This window comes from Panulirus ornatus, chromosome 28 (genome assembly GCF_036320965.1).
Source record: "Panulirus ornatus isolate Po-2019 chromosome 28, ASM3632096v1, whole genome shotgun sequence".
Taxonomy (NCBI): domain Eukaryota; kingdom Metazoa; phylum Arthropoda; class Malacostraca; order Decapoda; family Palinuridae; genus Panulirus; species Panulirus ornatus.
Window position 1 is genome coordinate 12,929,108 of NC_092251.1, and position 17,598 is coordinate 12,946,705.

Sequence of the window (17,598 nt, forward strand, 5' to 3'; positions counted from 1 at the left end):
GAGTGTAGTGGCCTCCTTCCCCTGAAAACGGTGAAGTTTTGAAAGATGAAATTCAATTCTAGTAGCTAAAAAAAGAAGCAGTGACTGTAAGAGATTCTAACAACTCCTCCAATATAGATTTCACATATTTTGGGGCGATTTTTCCTTGTCCTCTTTCATATCGAGAGTGGATTGAGGAGTCTTCTGTCTCACTGATTCTCCAAGCATCACCTCTCCTCAACCATCTCTCCTCCCACTGTGATGTTGCCGTCTTCTCCCTATTGTACAGGTATTATTTAAGTTATTTCTCTCGTGATCTGTCTGACTGTGTCCGTGCCACGAATGGTTTTGCTCCTGTCTGCCTGCAGCATCCCATAGTTTCTAGGTGGAGACCAGCCACATGAGGACTGACCATTATGATACCTCCTTCACCCCTTGAAGAGAGAACTCTGGAACTCTCTTCCTTCTTTCATTTTTTTCCATCATTTTACATCCGTTTTATCTTTAAAAGTCAGATCCACAAACAACTAAGCAATTTTGATTAATTTTTTCATTATTTTTCTTATTCTTTCACCCGAAATGACCATGACTAAGGTCTCTTTATTTCTGCCATGTCAGTCATTAAGAAAAACAAAGGGAAAAACGAACTATGGCCTTCTGATAGATGACCACGAGAGACACACACTAACTGATTTAACTGAAAATTGATTTTTAAGTCAAATGACTCGAGACCCAATGATTATGATATATTGATATAACCTCATACATTTAGCGAAAGTAAAGAAATGGCTCTTTCTTCAGTGAGTAACTAGATACTTCGATTCGGATTCATCTGACATACCACAGGCACAAAACATGTTTCAGGACACCGAAAAAGGAAAGAAAAATATGTCCGAAATGGATACTGAATGAAGCATTGAAATATCTAGATAAGCTGAGTACGAAAAAGTCAATTGGTCCAGACGTAATCTCCCCAAGAATGCTGGAAGAAGTTAGCAGGCAAAAAGCTTCTCTGATCAACAAAATATTGAACAAGTCACTGCAGGAAGGGAAAATGCCAAATGACTGGAAGCTCACAAAAGTAACACCGTTTTTAAAAGAAGGAAATAGAATGTGCACCGTCGAACATCTGTCTCATCAGCCTTACTTTACTTCGAGGAAAAGTGATAGAAACATGAAACAAGAACATCCTAGAAGATAACAAATGGATAATACGACGCTTCATGACCTGTGGTCCAGACCCGTAGACGTGGCCGGCTTCCTGAGCGATAGAGGAGCCTTATGAGGATAGAAGGGACTCGAAGGGCAAGAAGTAAATATCGACTGATAACCGATCATCAACATGACTTTCAGAATAAAAGATTACATTTATCGAATCTCAGTGAATTATTTAGTTATATATGTATGATAAGTGAGACTTTCAAAATACCCAACTGATGTTGTTGCATACTTCGATTTTCGTAAAGCTTTCAATAAAGTACCACAAAAAAAAAAAACTGCTTGATAGGATGAAAGATCGTGGCACAAAAGGTCGAATCTGCACCTGGGTAGAAGACTGGTTCTCAGACAGGAGACACGGAGTGGTATTAGATGAAGAAACATCCCATTGGCTTCACTTGACGAGTGGAGTACCACAAGGTTCAGTGCTACGACCTGTACCTTTTATAACAACCACGTCGACGACTTGGAGACAGAATGTGTCAGTCGAATTTCGACATTTATGTAAGACTTGAAATTAGGAAACACAGACTACCTGGAAACAAGACCCATGAATGGAGTGGTCAGAATCTTTGACAAAAGCAAAGTAAAACACTTGGGACCAAAATATAAATCACGACGAGTTTTTTTTTCTCGTTAAACTGTTAATAGAAGTTAAAGAAGGAAAAGCAAAGAATGGAGTGATTTTCAGTAATGACCTTTGATATGGAAAACAATGCCCAGCTGTTTACAGTAAAACTAAAAGGATGCCACGATTTCTAGGAAGAAATGTAAACCACAACATTAATGATACAATGCTCGTCCTTTATAATGCCTTGGTCGGATCTCACATGTAATACGTATTTCATTTCTGGTCGCCATTCCTGGGTAAGGATGAAGAAAAGCTAGAACGAATTCAAAGATGAGTAACCAAACTAAATCCTTCACTCAGAAATAAGCCTTATGGAGAGCGACTCAAAGACCTAAAATTGTTTTTCTTGGCAAAGCCCACACTCCGAGGTGATCTAGTAGAGGTTCTGAAAAAATACTCGGTAATGTTGACAATACAAATACAAAAATTTCTTCACTTTAGATACATGGAGAATCAGTGACCAGAAGCAATGGTGTGAAGATAAAGGGAAGGGGATGTAATATCAAATACGAGAGAAATTATTTCTGTAGAGTGGTAGGCCACTGGAAGAGAGTACATCCAGCTGGAGATAATGTAAAAATTATTACCATCTTCAGATTAACGCTAGACGCATAATACAGTGATATTTCTTGTCTGTAAACAATTTTGCCAAGATAAATGTCACTAAACCAAGTCCTTCTTATTCAGAATCCTGCCCTACTGCAGCCATTAGTTTTACCTGGTAGAGAATATTTTTCCCGCCCACAATAACCTATAAAGTTTCGTTGGCTGTATATTTTCCCTTACTACATGGTAGTTCTCATTTTCTTTCCTGCTGGCAGTTGAACCGGAGGGAGAGGTGGGTAGGGAGATGCCATCTGCTGTATCTTGTTTCCGTGACAATCGAGGCAAAGGAAAGAGATACCCTCGTTATGGCTCATCAGGTCTCCTGGTGTCTGTCCTTCTTGTGTACTACTATGCACGGGCACCACCTACTGACGGAGACCCACCAGCAGTCTAGATGGGTTGTGGTACTAAGGGAGTGTGATGAAGGATCACACTTACACAGCGAATAAACCTGCGCTGAGGTCAACCCTTTAGAATGTGTGACGATCCTCTCTACCACACATACCTTCTTTTCTCTCATTTCGCTCACTCCTTTCTTTTTCTCCCACTTTCACATCCCTTCTCATCCTTCCCTTCATACGTAGCTTTTATTTCACACTCTGATGGTCTCCTCTTCCACCACATCTCACTTATCACCGCAACACTCTACTTGTCTTCGTTTGCCTCACCTCAGCTCTTGACATCTACCGTGGCCCCATCTCCCATTCCCATACTCTCTTGTGCTAATGCTCTCCTATGGCCAGAGTCTCCTTTGCCCACTCTCTCTCATGGCCGCACTCCTCCCAGGTCAAGCATCTCAGGTCACAGTCTCCCATGGCCATACCTACCCTGGCCACATTCTCCCATGCTTACAGCCTACTGTGGCCACCCCAGTCCTTTGGCCACACTCTCCCGTGTTCATCTCCTCTCTTAGCTTCACTCTACTATTGCCACGCTCTTCCATGTGTCCCACAATTTGGATGCACGAACACTCTTACTGGTGATCTTCATAACCACAGCCTCAACCATAACCACCTCTAAGTGGTCTGGTGACCTCTTCCAATATCAAGAACGGGGCTAAAGCTATCCTTTCGTGGTGATGCCCTGTAATCTGAGTCCCGGGAGGAGCCACATCCATCGTGGGTTGGTTGTGTCTGATGAATGTAATCTAGAACAGAACAGACACCACCCCAGAGTGTCAGTCCCCCATCACCACAACCCTAAACAGAGTCACACCCTCACGAGAATAATAGTCCTTTATAATTACAACACACAACAGAACTACAACCATCTTTAACTTCTGATGTCCTGGGACTACAAATCGCTGGAGTCCCGATTATCACAAGGTAGAACACAGCGACAAACGCCCCGAGTGCGAACCCCCGTGAACAATACTTCCATTAGGGCCTCAGAGTCAACAGAACCACAACCCAGGGAGAGTGATCATTCCCTACGATCGCAACATAGAGCTGAAGCAATCCTCCAGACAACTGATTACTATGGCAACTCAGAGACAGGTCAGAACCACTTTGATGTAATGATTTTTCTATAATCACAACTCAGAAATATCATATAACAGTCTGTCTATTGTGATTCTCTTTAATAATGACTTAGATCACTATAGACTCGAGATTGTAATCCTTTATAACCACAACCGTAACTACAACTAAAACCCAAAGGCAGAAGCACAACCTCGACAACTGACACACCTCAGAGCCACGATCCTCCACACCCATAACCTCCTTGTCTCCAGGCTGAAAGGAACAGTAGGTGGCTGTTAACGCAGTAAAGACCAGAAACTAGGTATCAGATTACCACTCGGTGATGCCGACTAAGAGTACCTGCACCTCACTAGTTACTAAACTTGCGTGGGTGTATTCTATCTTCCTGAGGAACGAAGGCATTGGAATTCATTTTTTGTCAGAGGTCTTCGGTTTGGACAACGAAAGTGAGGATGGCGTGGGATTACGTGAACTCCTACATATATTAAGTGTTGTTAAGAGGCTTCATCAGTGTCTGATGCTAGCCTGATGAAGGCACCATGGTATTCCTCATCCTCTGACCATCATCAGGACTTTGCTACACCAACTTAATCTTCGGCCAACGTAGTGTTGCGCTGACTCAGTACACCTGAACATAGCCAGTCACTAGATGTATAGATATTCTTAGTTTTCTCTTATAGCATCAGCAGCTGGTAGGGGTGGATCGTTGTCGGACAACTTACCCTTCTATTTCTTCATACAGTGACTCCCTTCTGTGTTGCTAATGCTCCCGTGGCCCTGGAGCCGTTCCTGCTCCTGCCTCATATCTCAGTGACCCTCTTCCTGCCTCGTGTCTATACCTCGTTGACCTGAGACCCAATCCTTTTCCCTTCTGCTTGAGCACACTGATTGATTTAACTGATATTCTATGTCAATTAATCCATGGTCCACCATGAGGTAATAACATATTAGACTTGGTGCTATCCAGTAGCAGATATCTGATCAACTTTTGTCAATTCAGTGAAAAAAGTTAGAAAACAGTGATCATATCATCATCACTGTAGAAGTACTTTTCTATCTTCAAGATAGTAACAGTCGATACTTTCTACTTTGATGACATCTGTTGCTATTTCAGTGATGTGAATCCGGATCAAGCAACTAGATGAAGACAGATGAAAAGATAAGACAGAAATTTTTAGGATAGATTTCTTTCCTAGAGAGGTGAGAGAGGTGACAATGATATGTCAGATTGGTGAGGTAAAGAAAATAATTTTTTTTATTAAGTACAAGATTAAGATCTAAAATAATTTTCTCTAGAAAATAAGGGACAGATCGCTTAATATGTACAACATTACTCGTGATGATTTGTTCACGTTGGATAAGGTGTCAATGACCAGCAAAAATTATGAGGAAATTAAAGGAAAGACTGTAATTCTAACATTGGTAAAACATTTTCTTTCTTACTTGTAGAATTGAATAGCATTGAAATAAACTACATCTAATGTCATAAAGACGAGGACTATCGATGCATTTAAATCATGACTAGACTTATACTTTAATTAACATCATATATCAGTCAATAAGTCTGTCAAGAAAGTACAAATCAACTTTTTGTAACTACATATATCAACTCACTTCACTTATTTCCATTATTTCTACATTCATTTGTTTCTTATCTTTTTATGAGATCTCAATTTCCTCCCCTGACCACCCTTATGCAGTTTCGATCGCGGTAATTTTGCCCTCACACTTTCCTATAGAACTTCCACGACAGTATATTCTTCCCGTAGCGCATGGTGTTCCTCAGCTCTTTCCTTGCTGGTTGTTCCTCCAATGGGCGTGGTGGGCGGGGAGGAGCTCTGTGCTTTACCAACTTCCAGCTTATAACTTCGTCATGGACCATGTGATCTTCAGATATCTGTCTTCCCCACGTATACCTGAGCTTTGATGCCGATTCCCGCCCCGCCCTCTGCCTACACCCACCGTGACCCTAGTGCCGACGCCCGTCATCGCCCCACCCTTCCGTCACCATAACATTTCGGGGGTTCACCCACTCTACCCTAGTAGGTGAAGGCCGGTCTTATGAGTCTGGGGTATATAACAGGATGCCTCCTCTCCCGTGGCACTAGTTCATCTTCGGCCGCGCCACGCTCACCTCCGACACTTTCTAGTCACCATCATGAAGGTTATGGTGAGTGCACACCTTTCCCTTACTCCCCTTTCAGCATAGGTGGGGTGTGACTGTGCTGGGTGTGGTACTGTGGCTGACGCGATGTGTCAGCGGGGATGAAGCGAAGGAGGAGTTCGTGGCGGGAGGAACTGTAGGCGAGCAACAGTCAGGTGGAGGGAGATGAGTTACTCCAGTAGTACAGTTCAGGATCTGTAGCGTTGTAGATTGCGCTTGTTTTTTCAAATGCCTAAAACGTAGATCCATTTTCTATACAAGGCGGATTCCAAGACCCAAAGAGACTTGACTCTTGGTAGGAAAACTTTGAGACCAGAGAACATTGTGGATATTGACAATGATCATATAATGTCAGACTGTGCGAAGATGAATTATAGGCAATTTAGTTCTCAACAAATTCTAGTTTAGATATCTACTTGGAGAACTTACCTCACCCTTGCTAGTCCAGACCCATGTTCTCACTCCCTTTCTGTACGACTCATGAGTACGACCTACCGGTGACCTACAACTGGGAAATGCAGACCACCTGCACGGACCACAGTTCACGGGTGACATACGCCACCACAATAAAGGACATACCCACACTAACCCTAGACACGGACGACTTACATTTTAGGGACTTCCAACACGACCATAAATCTACTCACCCTTATATCTACCCATTCATACTTATATCCCCTAATTCATTTACGTATACTTAAATTTACAAAAAAGTAGAAGAATGATAAGTAAAGTCAGTGCCATGCATCTCACCCATCCATTCAGCCACTCATCATCCTGAAGTCTCGTTCATGCTTCTCAACTCAGAGATTTTGCTGATTGCTCTCTGTCGTGAGGCTTTGTGGCGAGACACATCCTCGTTCGAGCCAAGATTCGAACCCCGTATATAGAGGTGATCGCGCGCGTGTGGTGACCCAACCCGCGCCAGCACTGACTGAGTTTATCACACTCGAAGCACTCTACATGTGTGTGTGTGTGTGTGTGTGTGTGTGTGTGTGTGTGTGTGTGTGTTAGGGACGTGTGTTCTGTATGTCTGAGTCGACCATAGTCCCTGTGATTTGGAGTTGGATCTGAAGCAGGTGAATTTGAGCACTATGCACCCTTGCCCATGGTGCGCCTTCCTAAGACTGTAGTTATAGGATACAATACTCATCATTTTATCTATAGATACTGATGTCTGTTGAGAAAATAATGTGTTGTTGAATATATTCCAAATTGATGTTGATTGTAGCCACAGAGAGACACTCATTTATCCCTTTAAGCTTGGGACTCTGCTTACAATAGGTCTTTCGTGTGAAACTCAAGTATGATTTCTAAAATACGAAGCCTTAACATTTAGCTTGAGGTTATCAAGCCAATGGTAGGTGGGTCTATCAGAACAATCAAAATACTTGATGAATAGTTATATCTTGATCTATAGTCTGTGATGATATAGTTCAGTAGAGTGATATAGTGTTTGGCATAATGATATACTATTTACTTTCACTGGTGATATTATACTCCGAAGAAATACAGTTTTGTACAGCAAAAATGTTTGGGGAGTGGAAGCAACAGTGGTGTGTGTGTGTATGTGTATGTATGTGTGCGTGTGTGTGTGTGTGTGTGTGTGTGTGTGTGTGTGTGTGTGTGTGTGTGGTGGGTAGCCCGTACTATAAATCACTGTCATGACGCAAAAAATCAGTCTGTGTGTTTCATCATCACTGAGAGCATTTCACTTTCTCTCTACCTGACAGGCTCATCCTTCTGGCCTCCTCTATACTGAACGTCACCAAGTTATGGCCACGCGAAACGATCAGGGATACACCATAAGCGATACTCTAACGTTAATTCTTCAGGGCAGGTTTCTGTCACTAGGGTTGAACTGGGAGAACCAACGAAGCCGACAATGGTGTTGCCTCGTTACCTGACGTTCCATGTCTAAAGGATCATTGAGATGAGTGTGTTATAATAGCAAGGTCTTGCTACGTCCTCAGGGTCGATATTCTTCATAAAGATAATCGACTGGAATATCAAGGGGATGTACGTGTCCAGCTCACAGGGGGGAGTGGTAGGGTGTCAGCTGTGGGAGATCTTTATGGAGACAAGAGAGAAATGGTCACAGAAGGGCAGATGTCAGTCCCAAGGCAATCGCAGGATTAAGGTACATAGTGATCTTACCCCTACCTACGAGTACCTACTACGAGATTTTGCCGTGATGGGAGGGTCGCCGCTTGGTGCTCACCACACGAGAGAGAGAGAGAGAGAGAGAGAGAGAGAGAGAGAGAGAGAGAGAGAGAGAGAGAGAGAGAGAGAGAGAGAGAGAGAGAGAGAGAGAGAGAGAGAGAGAGAGAGAGAGAGAGGATAATTATGGGAGAGACTACCATGTAGGATGCAGCCATGCATTCGATGACCATGGGCGAAGATCCACTGGAGAGGGAGTACCATGGCAGACACAACCATGGGAGAGACGACCCACACGAGCAGACCATGGGAGGGACGACCCACACCAACAGACTATGGGGGAGACGACCCACGCCAGCAGACCATAGGGGAGACGACCCACACCAGCAGACCATGGGGAAGACGACCCACGCCAGCAGACCATGGGAGAAAGGACCACACCAGCAGACCATGGGAGAGACGACCCACACCAGCAGACCATGGGAGAGACAGACAATAACACCATCATGCGACAGGTGAGGTCATACTCCCCGCGTCGGAAGCTCCTGCAGGAGGACGCCACACGTCGCCAGACCACCGGGCGTTGTTTTATGTAGGCATGGTACCCAGCGGGAGACACCTGCACCCACGCCCTCACTCGACCTACATTCTCACGTCCAGGTGCTTAAGCTGTCATGCCAACAACCTACACACGTCCAGTGCAATGCAATGACGTCCTTGTGTATCACTGATGTATGTGTGACCTCCAAGGGTTTATGTCCTTAATACCTACACACCTGGACATCATATCTAATGCATACACGCTTAGATACTACACCTTACACTCACACGCCAGGACATCATACTTAACACCTACATTTCCGGATATCATACGTAACCCCTACATGCTTGGACGCTACATCTAACATCTACACACCCTGGCAATACGTACATTCTTAACACCTACATGTCCGAAAACTTCACCCAACACCTATATTCCCTGCACAATACACCTGACATCCACACACCGGACGCTACACTTACCATCCTCCCACATATCTAGACACTACACCAAACACCTACATGCTCGCACACTCTCTGTCACACCCACACTCCCGGATGTTGAAATTATGCAAGAAATGTTAGAAAATGTAAAGGACGAATATTATTGTACAAGAGTGGTGGTTGAATGAAATGAGATGTCTGTGGACATAATTGATGCACACTAATCATGATTTTACGAAGTTATAAGATAGTAGAGGGTGGTTAAGAGGAGGGACCCCACGAGTGTAAAACTCCCTCCCCATAAAGTACCAATAGATCATTACAATTAGGTAATGAATTACACTACACCTAACATCAACACACCTGAACGCTACACATACCACAATAACACACTGACACCCGTTATCTATACCTAAGGCTCTCCCACACACCTAGACGCTACACCTGTAACTCATACACCCAGACACTACACCACGTGCACTTGTAACATTCTACAGTCCATTTGTGTTGATAGTAACAAATTCATTCCTCTTTCCATCTACAGCTGATCATCGCCCTGGGCCTGGTTGCTCTGGCCGCCGCTCGACCTGAGGACATCTTTGACTTCGAGGGCGACGACGCCGATCACGAACAGGACGGCGAAGCCGGAGACTCAGTCACCGGCGAGTACAAGTGAGTCAAAGAGTCTATCACTTGTATTTGTCTTGCCACAAAGTTATCTATCCATGACTGACGAATGGTGTAGTCTGATGCCTCCTTCACTCGCGTCCTTAGGTCCAAATTCCTACATTACTCATATCCTCTTGTCTCCCTGCAGGTGGGAGAGCCCTGAAGGCATCGAGTTCGTGGTCAAATACATCGCTGATGACAAGGGCTACCGTGTCCTCGAGTCCAACGCTGTCCCCTCTGCCAACGGCGTCCTAGCTAACGGTGACCAGGCCGACCTGGAGGGCGACGAAGACGACTATGGTGATGACGACGATGATGATGAAGAGGAAGACGACAAGTAAACAGAGAACACAGAGCCTGGGTGATTCGTCCATGGGTGGACGGCTGAGTTATAATCCTCGTCACAAATCCTGTCTTTGACTAAGTACAAGTATAGGTGAATGGACACTTTACAACGGTCATGCAAAGTCAGATTCTTCTTAAGAACCAAACGAGTCACTTCGAAAGTCTGTATATTTGTTGTGGTGAAGATCATAGTGTCTTGTAAGATGCTGTGCAAAATTTTACTCTCCATTACTCTTTTCTATGCTGTAGTTGTTCTTCTTACGTGTGTCTTTGACGAGAATATTTATAAGTATATTTATTGCACATACGCGTTCCTCTTATTCAGTTCCTAAAGTATTCCCTGAGGTTCGGTTAGGAAACAAGTTCCTCTCAAACTAATGATGCGCCAGAAAACCATGTCATCAGCTTGAAGACCGTGAACACCTTGAATGCCCTCCTGGCATGATTGTCTGGTTCCCTCTCCGTGGCCACAGTGTGTCACACTCACAGTTGTGTGACCAAAAACCCCTGTAAGCCCGTCATGATGGGATGCCAATTCTTGCTTCGTCTTCAGCTAGTGACGCCTAGGTTAAGGTGCCTTCTACAAGTCCTCTCGATCATCCCACACAATCTAAACCTTCCTTCACCACTCAATGTACTGGTGATCCATAAACAGCGACCCATGTTGCATCTTCTCCAGGGGTCGTCCATCCTTCATAGTTTCCGCGGATTGTCATAGAGCCCTGTCAGCAGCTCTCTTGGATTCTGGTGAGGCTGAATGTTACCACCGAGACAAAGAGGAGGTGGTGAACCTGACATGGTCCATTGTCAGCTCCCTGTGGGCAAACAAATGTCTGTCTAGATCCCACATTCCAGCATTACCATATTGATGAAAGGTTCAGATAAATAACATACAGAATAAATCACAAAATTTAATGCGCAATTTAAATGATCACGCAAAGAATGTTTTGAAGTAAAAGTATATTGTTCACAGCAGTGAAGAAAAAGCATTGAGGTCACTACAGTCTTGCCTCAGAGTACCCCAGCATGACATTACTGTAACAACACGGTTAACACTGTCTCTTCAAACTCCTGAAGGACAGAAGAAGCACACGCGGGCTGCACACGCACCTGACGTGGCCCACTGCTTCGTGAGTGGAGCTCCACTCTTCACGGTCGAGCAGGAACTGAGACAAAATCCTGAGAGGGAATAAAACACCGTAATGTTGGTGCAGTAGTCCCAAGGTCGACCCTGGGACTCAAACTCATATTTTCCAGAGTTTTTTTTTTCCCAGATCTTGTGGGAACGACACAGTTTGTTGAGATTGTTATTGGGTTGCGAGATACTGTGATTTCACTTTACGTTTTTACGAGAAAAAGTACATTTTTACGGGAAAAAGTATGATACTTTGGCAATGAAGTCACTCTTAAAAGCGGGTCTGTTAAACGTATTTGTTCTGACTTCTAACTGAAGATATAATCATCGTCTTATTCAGTATTACTTATGTTTCTTAATATTTCCTACAGTGTTGGAGAATATCGTAGTTATGTGCTGTGCCTCACTTATTGATATGAAGTTATACAGGAAAGTCATTGTCTACGTGTGTATCTGTGTGTAATTATTTATTTGTACTAAATGGAGAGGGAGTTTTACATCGTAAGGCTCCATCTGCCGTTTTTTATGTGTGTATATGTGTGTGTGTGTGTGTGTGTGTGTGTGTGTGTGTGTGTGTGTGTGTGTGTGTGTGTGTGTGTGCGTGTGTGTGTGTGGTTACTTAAAGTATGATCCTGGAATGGAGTTCTACACGCGTGAAGCTCTTTTTCTTATTTCTTTCACCATCATACAACTTTCAGAACTTCTGTATACTGCCTGCACTCACAGTTTCAGCCACTACGTTTATCCTGTTCATCTATTATCGATACTATGAAAATATCTCTTTGAATGTTTATCAACAAGTTTCTTAAATAATTTCTGGTCATGAGCTCTTCTAGTTCCTCTCTCTTTTCGCATCTTTAAAAAGAAGGAAAAAAAGTTCACAGTCCACATCATCGTCGGACTGGTTAAGAAGCCTTATTATTTCAGTTACCGTCTGTGTTGCCTTCCTCTGAACCTTCTCTATCATGTCTATATGTTTCTTTGAGATGTATATCCACATTAAAGCCCAATCTAAACCATGGATATTTGAATATCTTCTTATCCACTAACTTGAATACCATTCTAACATTAACTAAAAGACAGTCTGCTTCTTTAAGGTGTTAACCTTCTTTAGGTGTCATAGTGCTGACTGATTAGCTACAGTGTCGACTCCCAAGCCCCTTTCACTTACGAATCCATGTAGATTATCTCCTACCAAGTATAGTCATATTATGGCCCTTCTTTGACTGTGTACCACCTTCGTTACTTTGCATTTTTCTTGGGCTGAACTTCATCAGACATGTATCAGACCAACTCTGAGAGCTTCTCTGGGCACTTTGGTAAGTTGGTGCAATCCTTGTCATACCATATTACTTTCATGAGCTAAAGATCACTCACACATTTATCCCGGCACGAATCTCGTCCTCCTGGCAAGTCATAGACAAAGATCAAGAAGAGCAATGGCCCCAAGACCTTGCCCTGCAGCGGTATGATAACGATAACCCCAGACAGTTCAGAAAAGGCTCCTGTGATAAGTGTCTTCCGCTGGTTTCTAAAGTTAGTTCTATATCCACTGAGGTAGTCTCTCCTTCAGTCAGCCTTAACCTCCAGCTAATCTTTCCCAGTTTCATGTGTGGGACGGTGTTGAATGGCTCACGTCAGTCTGCAGACACACACTTCATAGAGAGGTGGAGAGGGATTTTGTAAAAGGAGAGCCAAGTTCGATGACCTAAGAGATTACTGTTTAAGTTAAAGATAAAAGAAAGTTTTACAGGGCATGTAAGTCAAATGGTAACAAACAGGACTATGATATGTATGTCAGATCTTTAAGAAAGGGAATCAAAACCATGAAGAAAAGAATCTAGAGAAAAAAAGTTCTCAGATCGTGGAAAAAGCCTTAAAGGTTTCTTTAAATATGTTTGAAGCAAGGAAAAAAAAAGATACTGCTATCACAGTATCAATGAGAATGACAGCTCATCTAACGATACTGAAGAAATAACTTCCCGTCTAAACAAAAGATTCGATTCAATGTTCACCGTCGAAAATTTGCCTAAAATGCCAGAGGCAGAAAATGAATTTTTGGTTACCAAAAATGAAAAAAATAACCTAAAAAGGACATTGAAAATCGTGAAGGACTTAAATATCAAATCCGAACAAGGCAACTAATTCCGACGGCTTTTCCCACAGATAGTGAGTGAAATTATCCGGCAAATATCTTTCACAATCTCTAAAATATTCAATAATTCACTGCATGAAGGGACAGTGCCAAATATCTGAAAACTGGCTAGTCTACCATAGATTTCCAAAGAGAAGATAGACGATGCACTTGCGAACTTCTGCCCAATCAGCCGTACCTTAGTTCGAGCGAAGAGGTCAGTAAACTGATAACCGACAACCACCATGGTTTTAGGAAGAGGAAAAAGAATCACGTTCAACGACTCTTGAATTCTTTAGTCACACATATGATCAATGGGACTCCAAAAACATCCTCTAATTTTTGAAGCTTTTGCAAAGCTTTCGACCGGCATTACATCACTGATTACTAAGTAAAATGAGAGCTCGAACTCGCGGTATAGGAAAGATCGATCTTGTGCTTGGATACCAGTGGTTCTCTCAGAGAGGAAACAACAAGTTGTACTAATGTGGGAGCATCTAGCTGGTGTGTCACTTACCGAGTGGGGTACCTCAAGGCTCAGTCTTAGAACCCACACTTCTCGTCATCTTCATCAAAGAACTGAAGACAGGACTCACCAGAACGATTCTGAAATTTGCCGACGACACAGTGATAGGAAATACAGTCCAGTCAAAATAAAGAAGACTGCCTGAAGAACCAGAGGGACTGAGACAAAAGAATGGAGTGGTCAGAAGAATGACAAATGGATTTCATTGTAGAAAAATGGAAATTCATGCACTTTGGTACTAGAGATATAACCCACGGATACAAAATGCTCATTAAACCATTACTAGAACTAAACCAAAAATAAAAGATACCTTAATCCCTAGCTCGGAGCAAATTCTCGATCACCTTCCTAGGAAATAGGAACCACATTTGTTCCCTTTCGCTCCTTTGGCACTAAATCTATATCAAACATTATTCTAAAGTACATTTCAAGCAATCTGTCAAGTGCCTCTTCACATTTCTTCCGTGCGTGTGGAAAGAATGCATCAGGCCCATGCGTCTTCTATAGATCAAAATCTTTCAATATCCTTCTTTGGTATTACGTAACAAATTTAGTTCTTTCGAAGTCCTATTTCGCGTCCCAATTCACTACGAAGATTGATGTAGTGGAACATAAACATGGGGTCATTCAAACAGAGGTACAGAGGAAATTAAGTGAAATTGTAAAAGGAATAATATGCACAATGACAAATGGAGCAAGCAAGGAAATTTGTGGCTTGAGTTATAAGAGACTTAGAAAAGTGCAGTGATTACAGAGCCAGTGTTAGTTAGCTGAAAGGAATATCTTATAATTTCGATGAGACCTGATCTCTTAACTAATCTTTGTTTCCATGATTCCGACAATAAAAGATGTACTTTTCCTGATAAGATCCTTAAATTTCAGCTCTTTACTTGTAATGTATACTAAACATTACTTTGGGTCTGACATTACCGTCTCCCATCACTCCCGACCTCTCCAGTGCTGGTACGGCTGCTCCGTCCTCTTGCCTTATTGGGTGTCTCCAGTTATTTGCTTTTCTCCCTCTCTTCCTTTGGGTTATCACTTCTAGTAAATACGCTGCCGAATTCCACTTTGTCTTTAGATTTCTTAGCTTCCCTAAGTACCTCCTGCCTTGATAACTCCAAGACGAACGTAACTATAAATGGTCGTTTCCTCACGTGTTGTTTATAACCACCAATTCTAGTTCTGCTTCTGGCAGTTCTATATCATTCAGTATTCTTTTAATGGACATTTTTCTCTCTTTCTTCTTTCTTCTTTATTTAGTGTAGGATCATCTTCCAACACAGAAATAATGACTGGTTCACATCTATCAGCCTTAAGGTCTACTGCTGTTGCTAATCCTGGTGCCACCCACTTTTCATCATGATCCTTCAGAGGTGAATTGTCAGCCTCTGTGCCTATGACTTTCTCGAATGCTTTTCCTCTTATCTCACACGCACTGGTCCTGTACGCTCTGCACTGTTCTAAACCGCTCATCAGCCAAGCCATAAACTGAACTGTCCCTAACACTGCATATCATTCTTAATTTCCTGTGTACATCTGCCTGCATGCCCCCTTGTCTGTCCTACCACGTCAGTCTTTATGCTCTGCGTCTGTTGATTAACGCCGATATCGCCCTTGTTTCTACTCCCTGCTTGCTATTCTCAATAGATTTTCTACGTATTGTAGGTATTCCCTCTTTCTAAGCAGCCTCTGGGACACATAGAAAAGACCCATTTAACCTTATTTGCTTTTCAAGGAAATACCATCTTTCCTCTGTTCATGTTCCCACTGAATCCCGTCAGTGGATTTGTAACTGTTCATTCCCACTGAATGCATATCTAAGATCCTTAAGTTCGTCCCTCATCTCATAACACCTTTCACGATCTTAACTCGATTCCTTAGTTCAAGCATTTTCACCTCTGGCAAATATTTGGTTATTTCAGACAGCTTCAAACTTTGTGTTCTCCTTTTGTTTTCCTCTAGTGGATTTAATTACAGTTGTCTCTCTCTGGCACTCATAACCTTACCACTTTATATGAACCCTATCCTGACTAATAAGAGACTGAAGAATTGAGAAAATCAAGAGACTTTAAAATGTGATAACAGATTTAACATGACAGTCCCTGCTGGTCTGGCTGTCTGGATTAAATTTCATGTCTACATTTATCACTCTTTATTTTCATGATTCAGGTCTTAAATTTCTCCCCCAAAATATCATGAAAAACAGTAATATACCTTGTTGGCAAATAGACCGGATCTATCCAGGGAATCAGCTGTTGGTATTGTCTTTTAGTTATAATTACCTTACATTTAATCACAGCGGCGCCTCTTTATATCAATTCCTAAATGCACCTTCTCACTCTTCTCATGTCAGCCACTTACATTATTCATTACTTGGTTATCCTTTAAATGCACATTTTAGATTCTAGTTATCTGGGCATTCGTTTGAGACCTAAGATTCTCTCGCTTCACCTGTCACTGAACTCTTAAGATCTGGTACAGTTCGACTTAGTATGCAAAGGAGGTATCATTTAAGGGGTCTCTACACACACGCCATTCCTCCCTTTTATTTGAACGTAAGGCCTGCTAGAATGCAGACCCTCCCAAATCTTGAACACAAGCTTGCAATTCAGGGAGCATTTCTTCGCAGCAAGCTGCATGTGTGTGTGTGTGTGTGTGTGTGTGTGTGTGTGTGTGTGTGTGTGTGTGTGTGTGTATGTATGTGTATTCAGCCGCTCAGGCAAGTCTGGCCTGGAATGAGCATAAACTAACACTGCCAAGGTCACACGGCACGTAACCCGCAGTGATGCTGTGTGTATGGCGAGCGGCCATTGGTCACATCCGCGGGTGCTGACGGTATGATGGGGGATCTCTGGTCACGTCTCCTGGGATGGTATGACCCCAAAGATGAAAGTCGTTTGTTCTATATATAAAATAATTCTAATCGCTTCGACGCAACCGATCATTAACTATCAGCTGGATTTTTATTTCTTCCAGCAAATCTATTGATATTCCTGATAGAAAATGTCGTAAATTGTTGCAGTTTATTGACATAACCTTCTCATTGCCTCACAGTTCATATGTGTCAGAGTGGAACTCTCGAGTGCAACAGTTCAGTCCGGCAGATGTTTATAACTACTGTTTTAAAGGTGTTTTCGGTTTGCTGCTGTTCCCTCCTGCAGGCGGGTGTCAGAGTTGCTGCTCCCTCCTACAGGTAGGTCAGAGTTGCTGTACCTTTCTGCAGGTGTGAATCAGAGTTGCTGCTCCCTCCTACAGGTAGGTCAGAGTTGCTGTTCCCTCCTGCAGGTGTGTGTCAGAGTTGCTGTTTTGTCTTCAACTAAGTCATGAATGCTACTCACTCCTTTTTAGGGAGCCAGGTGTATCAAGAGAGCCAGGGTTATTCCCTCCTGAAGATGCGTCCGTAGTAATACTTCCTTCTGCGAGCGTGGTAGGGCTGTTGCTGTCTCCTGCAGATGGGAAGACGTGTTAAGGCTTGAGGTTGTTACCTTCTGCAAGTGTGTTAGGGATGCTGCAGTTTTCATGCATATCATGAGTGCTGGATCCTCTTGTAGGCGGGTCAGGGT

At 42.9% G+C, this 17,598-nt stretch overlaps 1 protein-coding gene across 1 annotated transcript; it reads left to right on the top strand.

Annotated features, from left to right (window-relative positions):
* The first annotated feature begins 5,949 nt into the window (after positions 1-5,949).
* On the top strand, positions 5,950-10,544 carry LOC139757845 (uncharacterized). The gene is made up of 3 exons (XM_071678746.1): positions 5,950-6,085; positions 9,768-9,895; positions 10,041-10,544. The coding sequence occupies exons 1-3, from the start codon at positions 6,074-6,076 to the stop codon at positions 10,231-10,233; spliced, it is 333 nt and encodes a 110-aa protein (XP_071534847.1). The 5' UTR covers positions 5,950-6,073; the 3' UTR covers positions 10,234-10,544.
* Positions 10,545-17,598: the final 7,054 nt, after the last annotated feature.

Bases quoted from the DNA above. Each gene is read 5' to 3' on its own strand.
- LOC139757845 (XM_071678746.1), top strand. The intron at 9,896-10,040 runs GTGAGTCAAAGA...GTCTCCCTGCAG, and splicing joins TCAGTCACCGGCGAGTACAA to GTGGGAGAGCCCTGAAGGCA.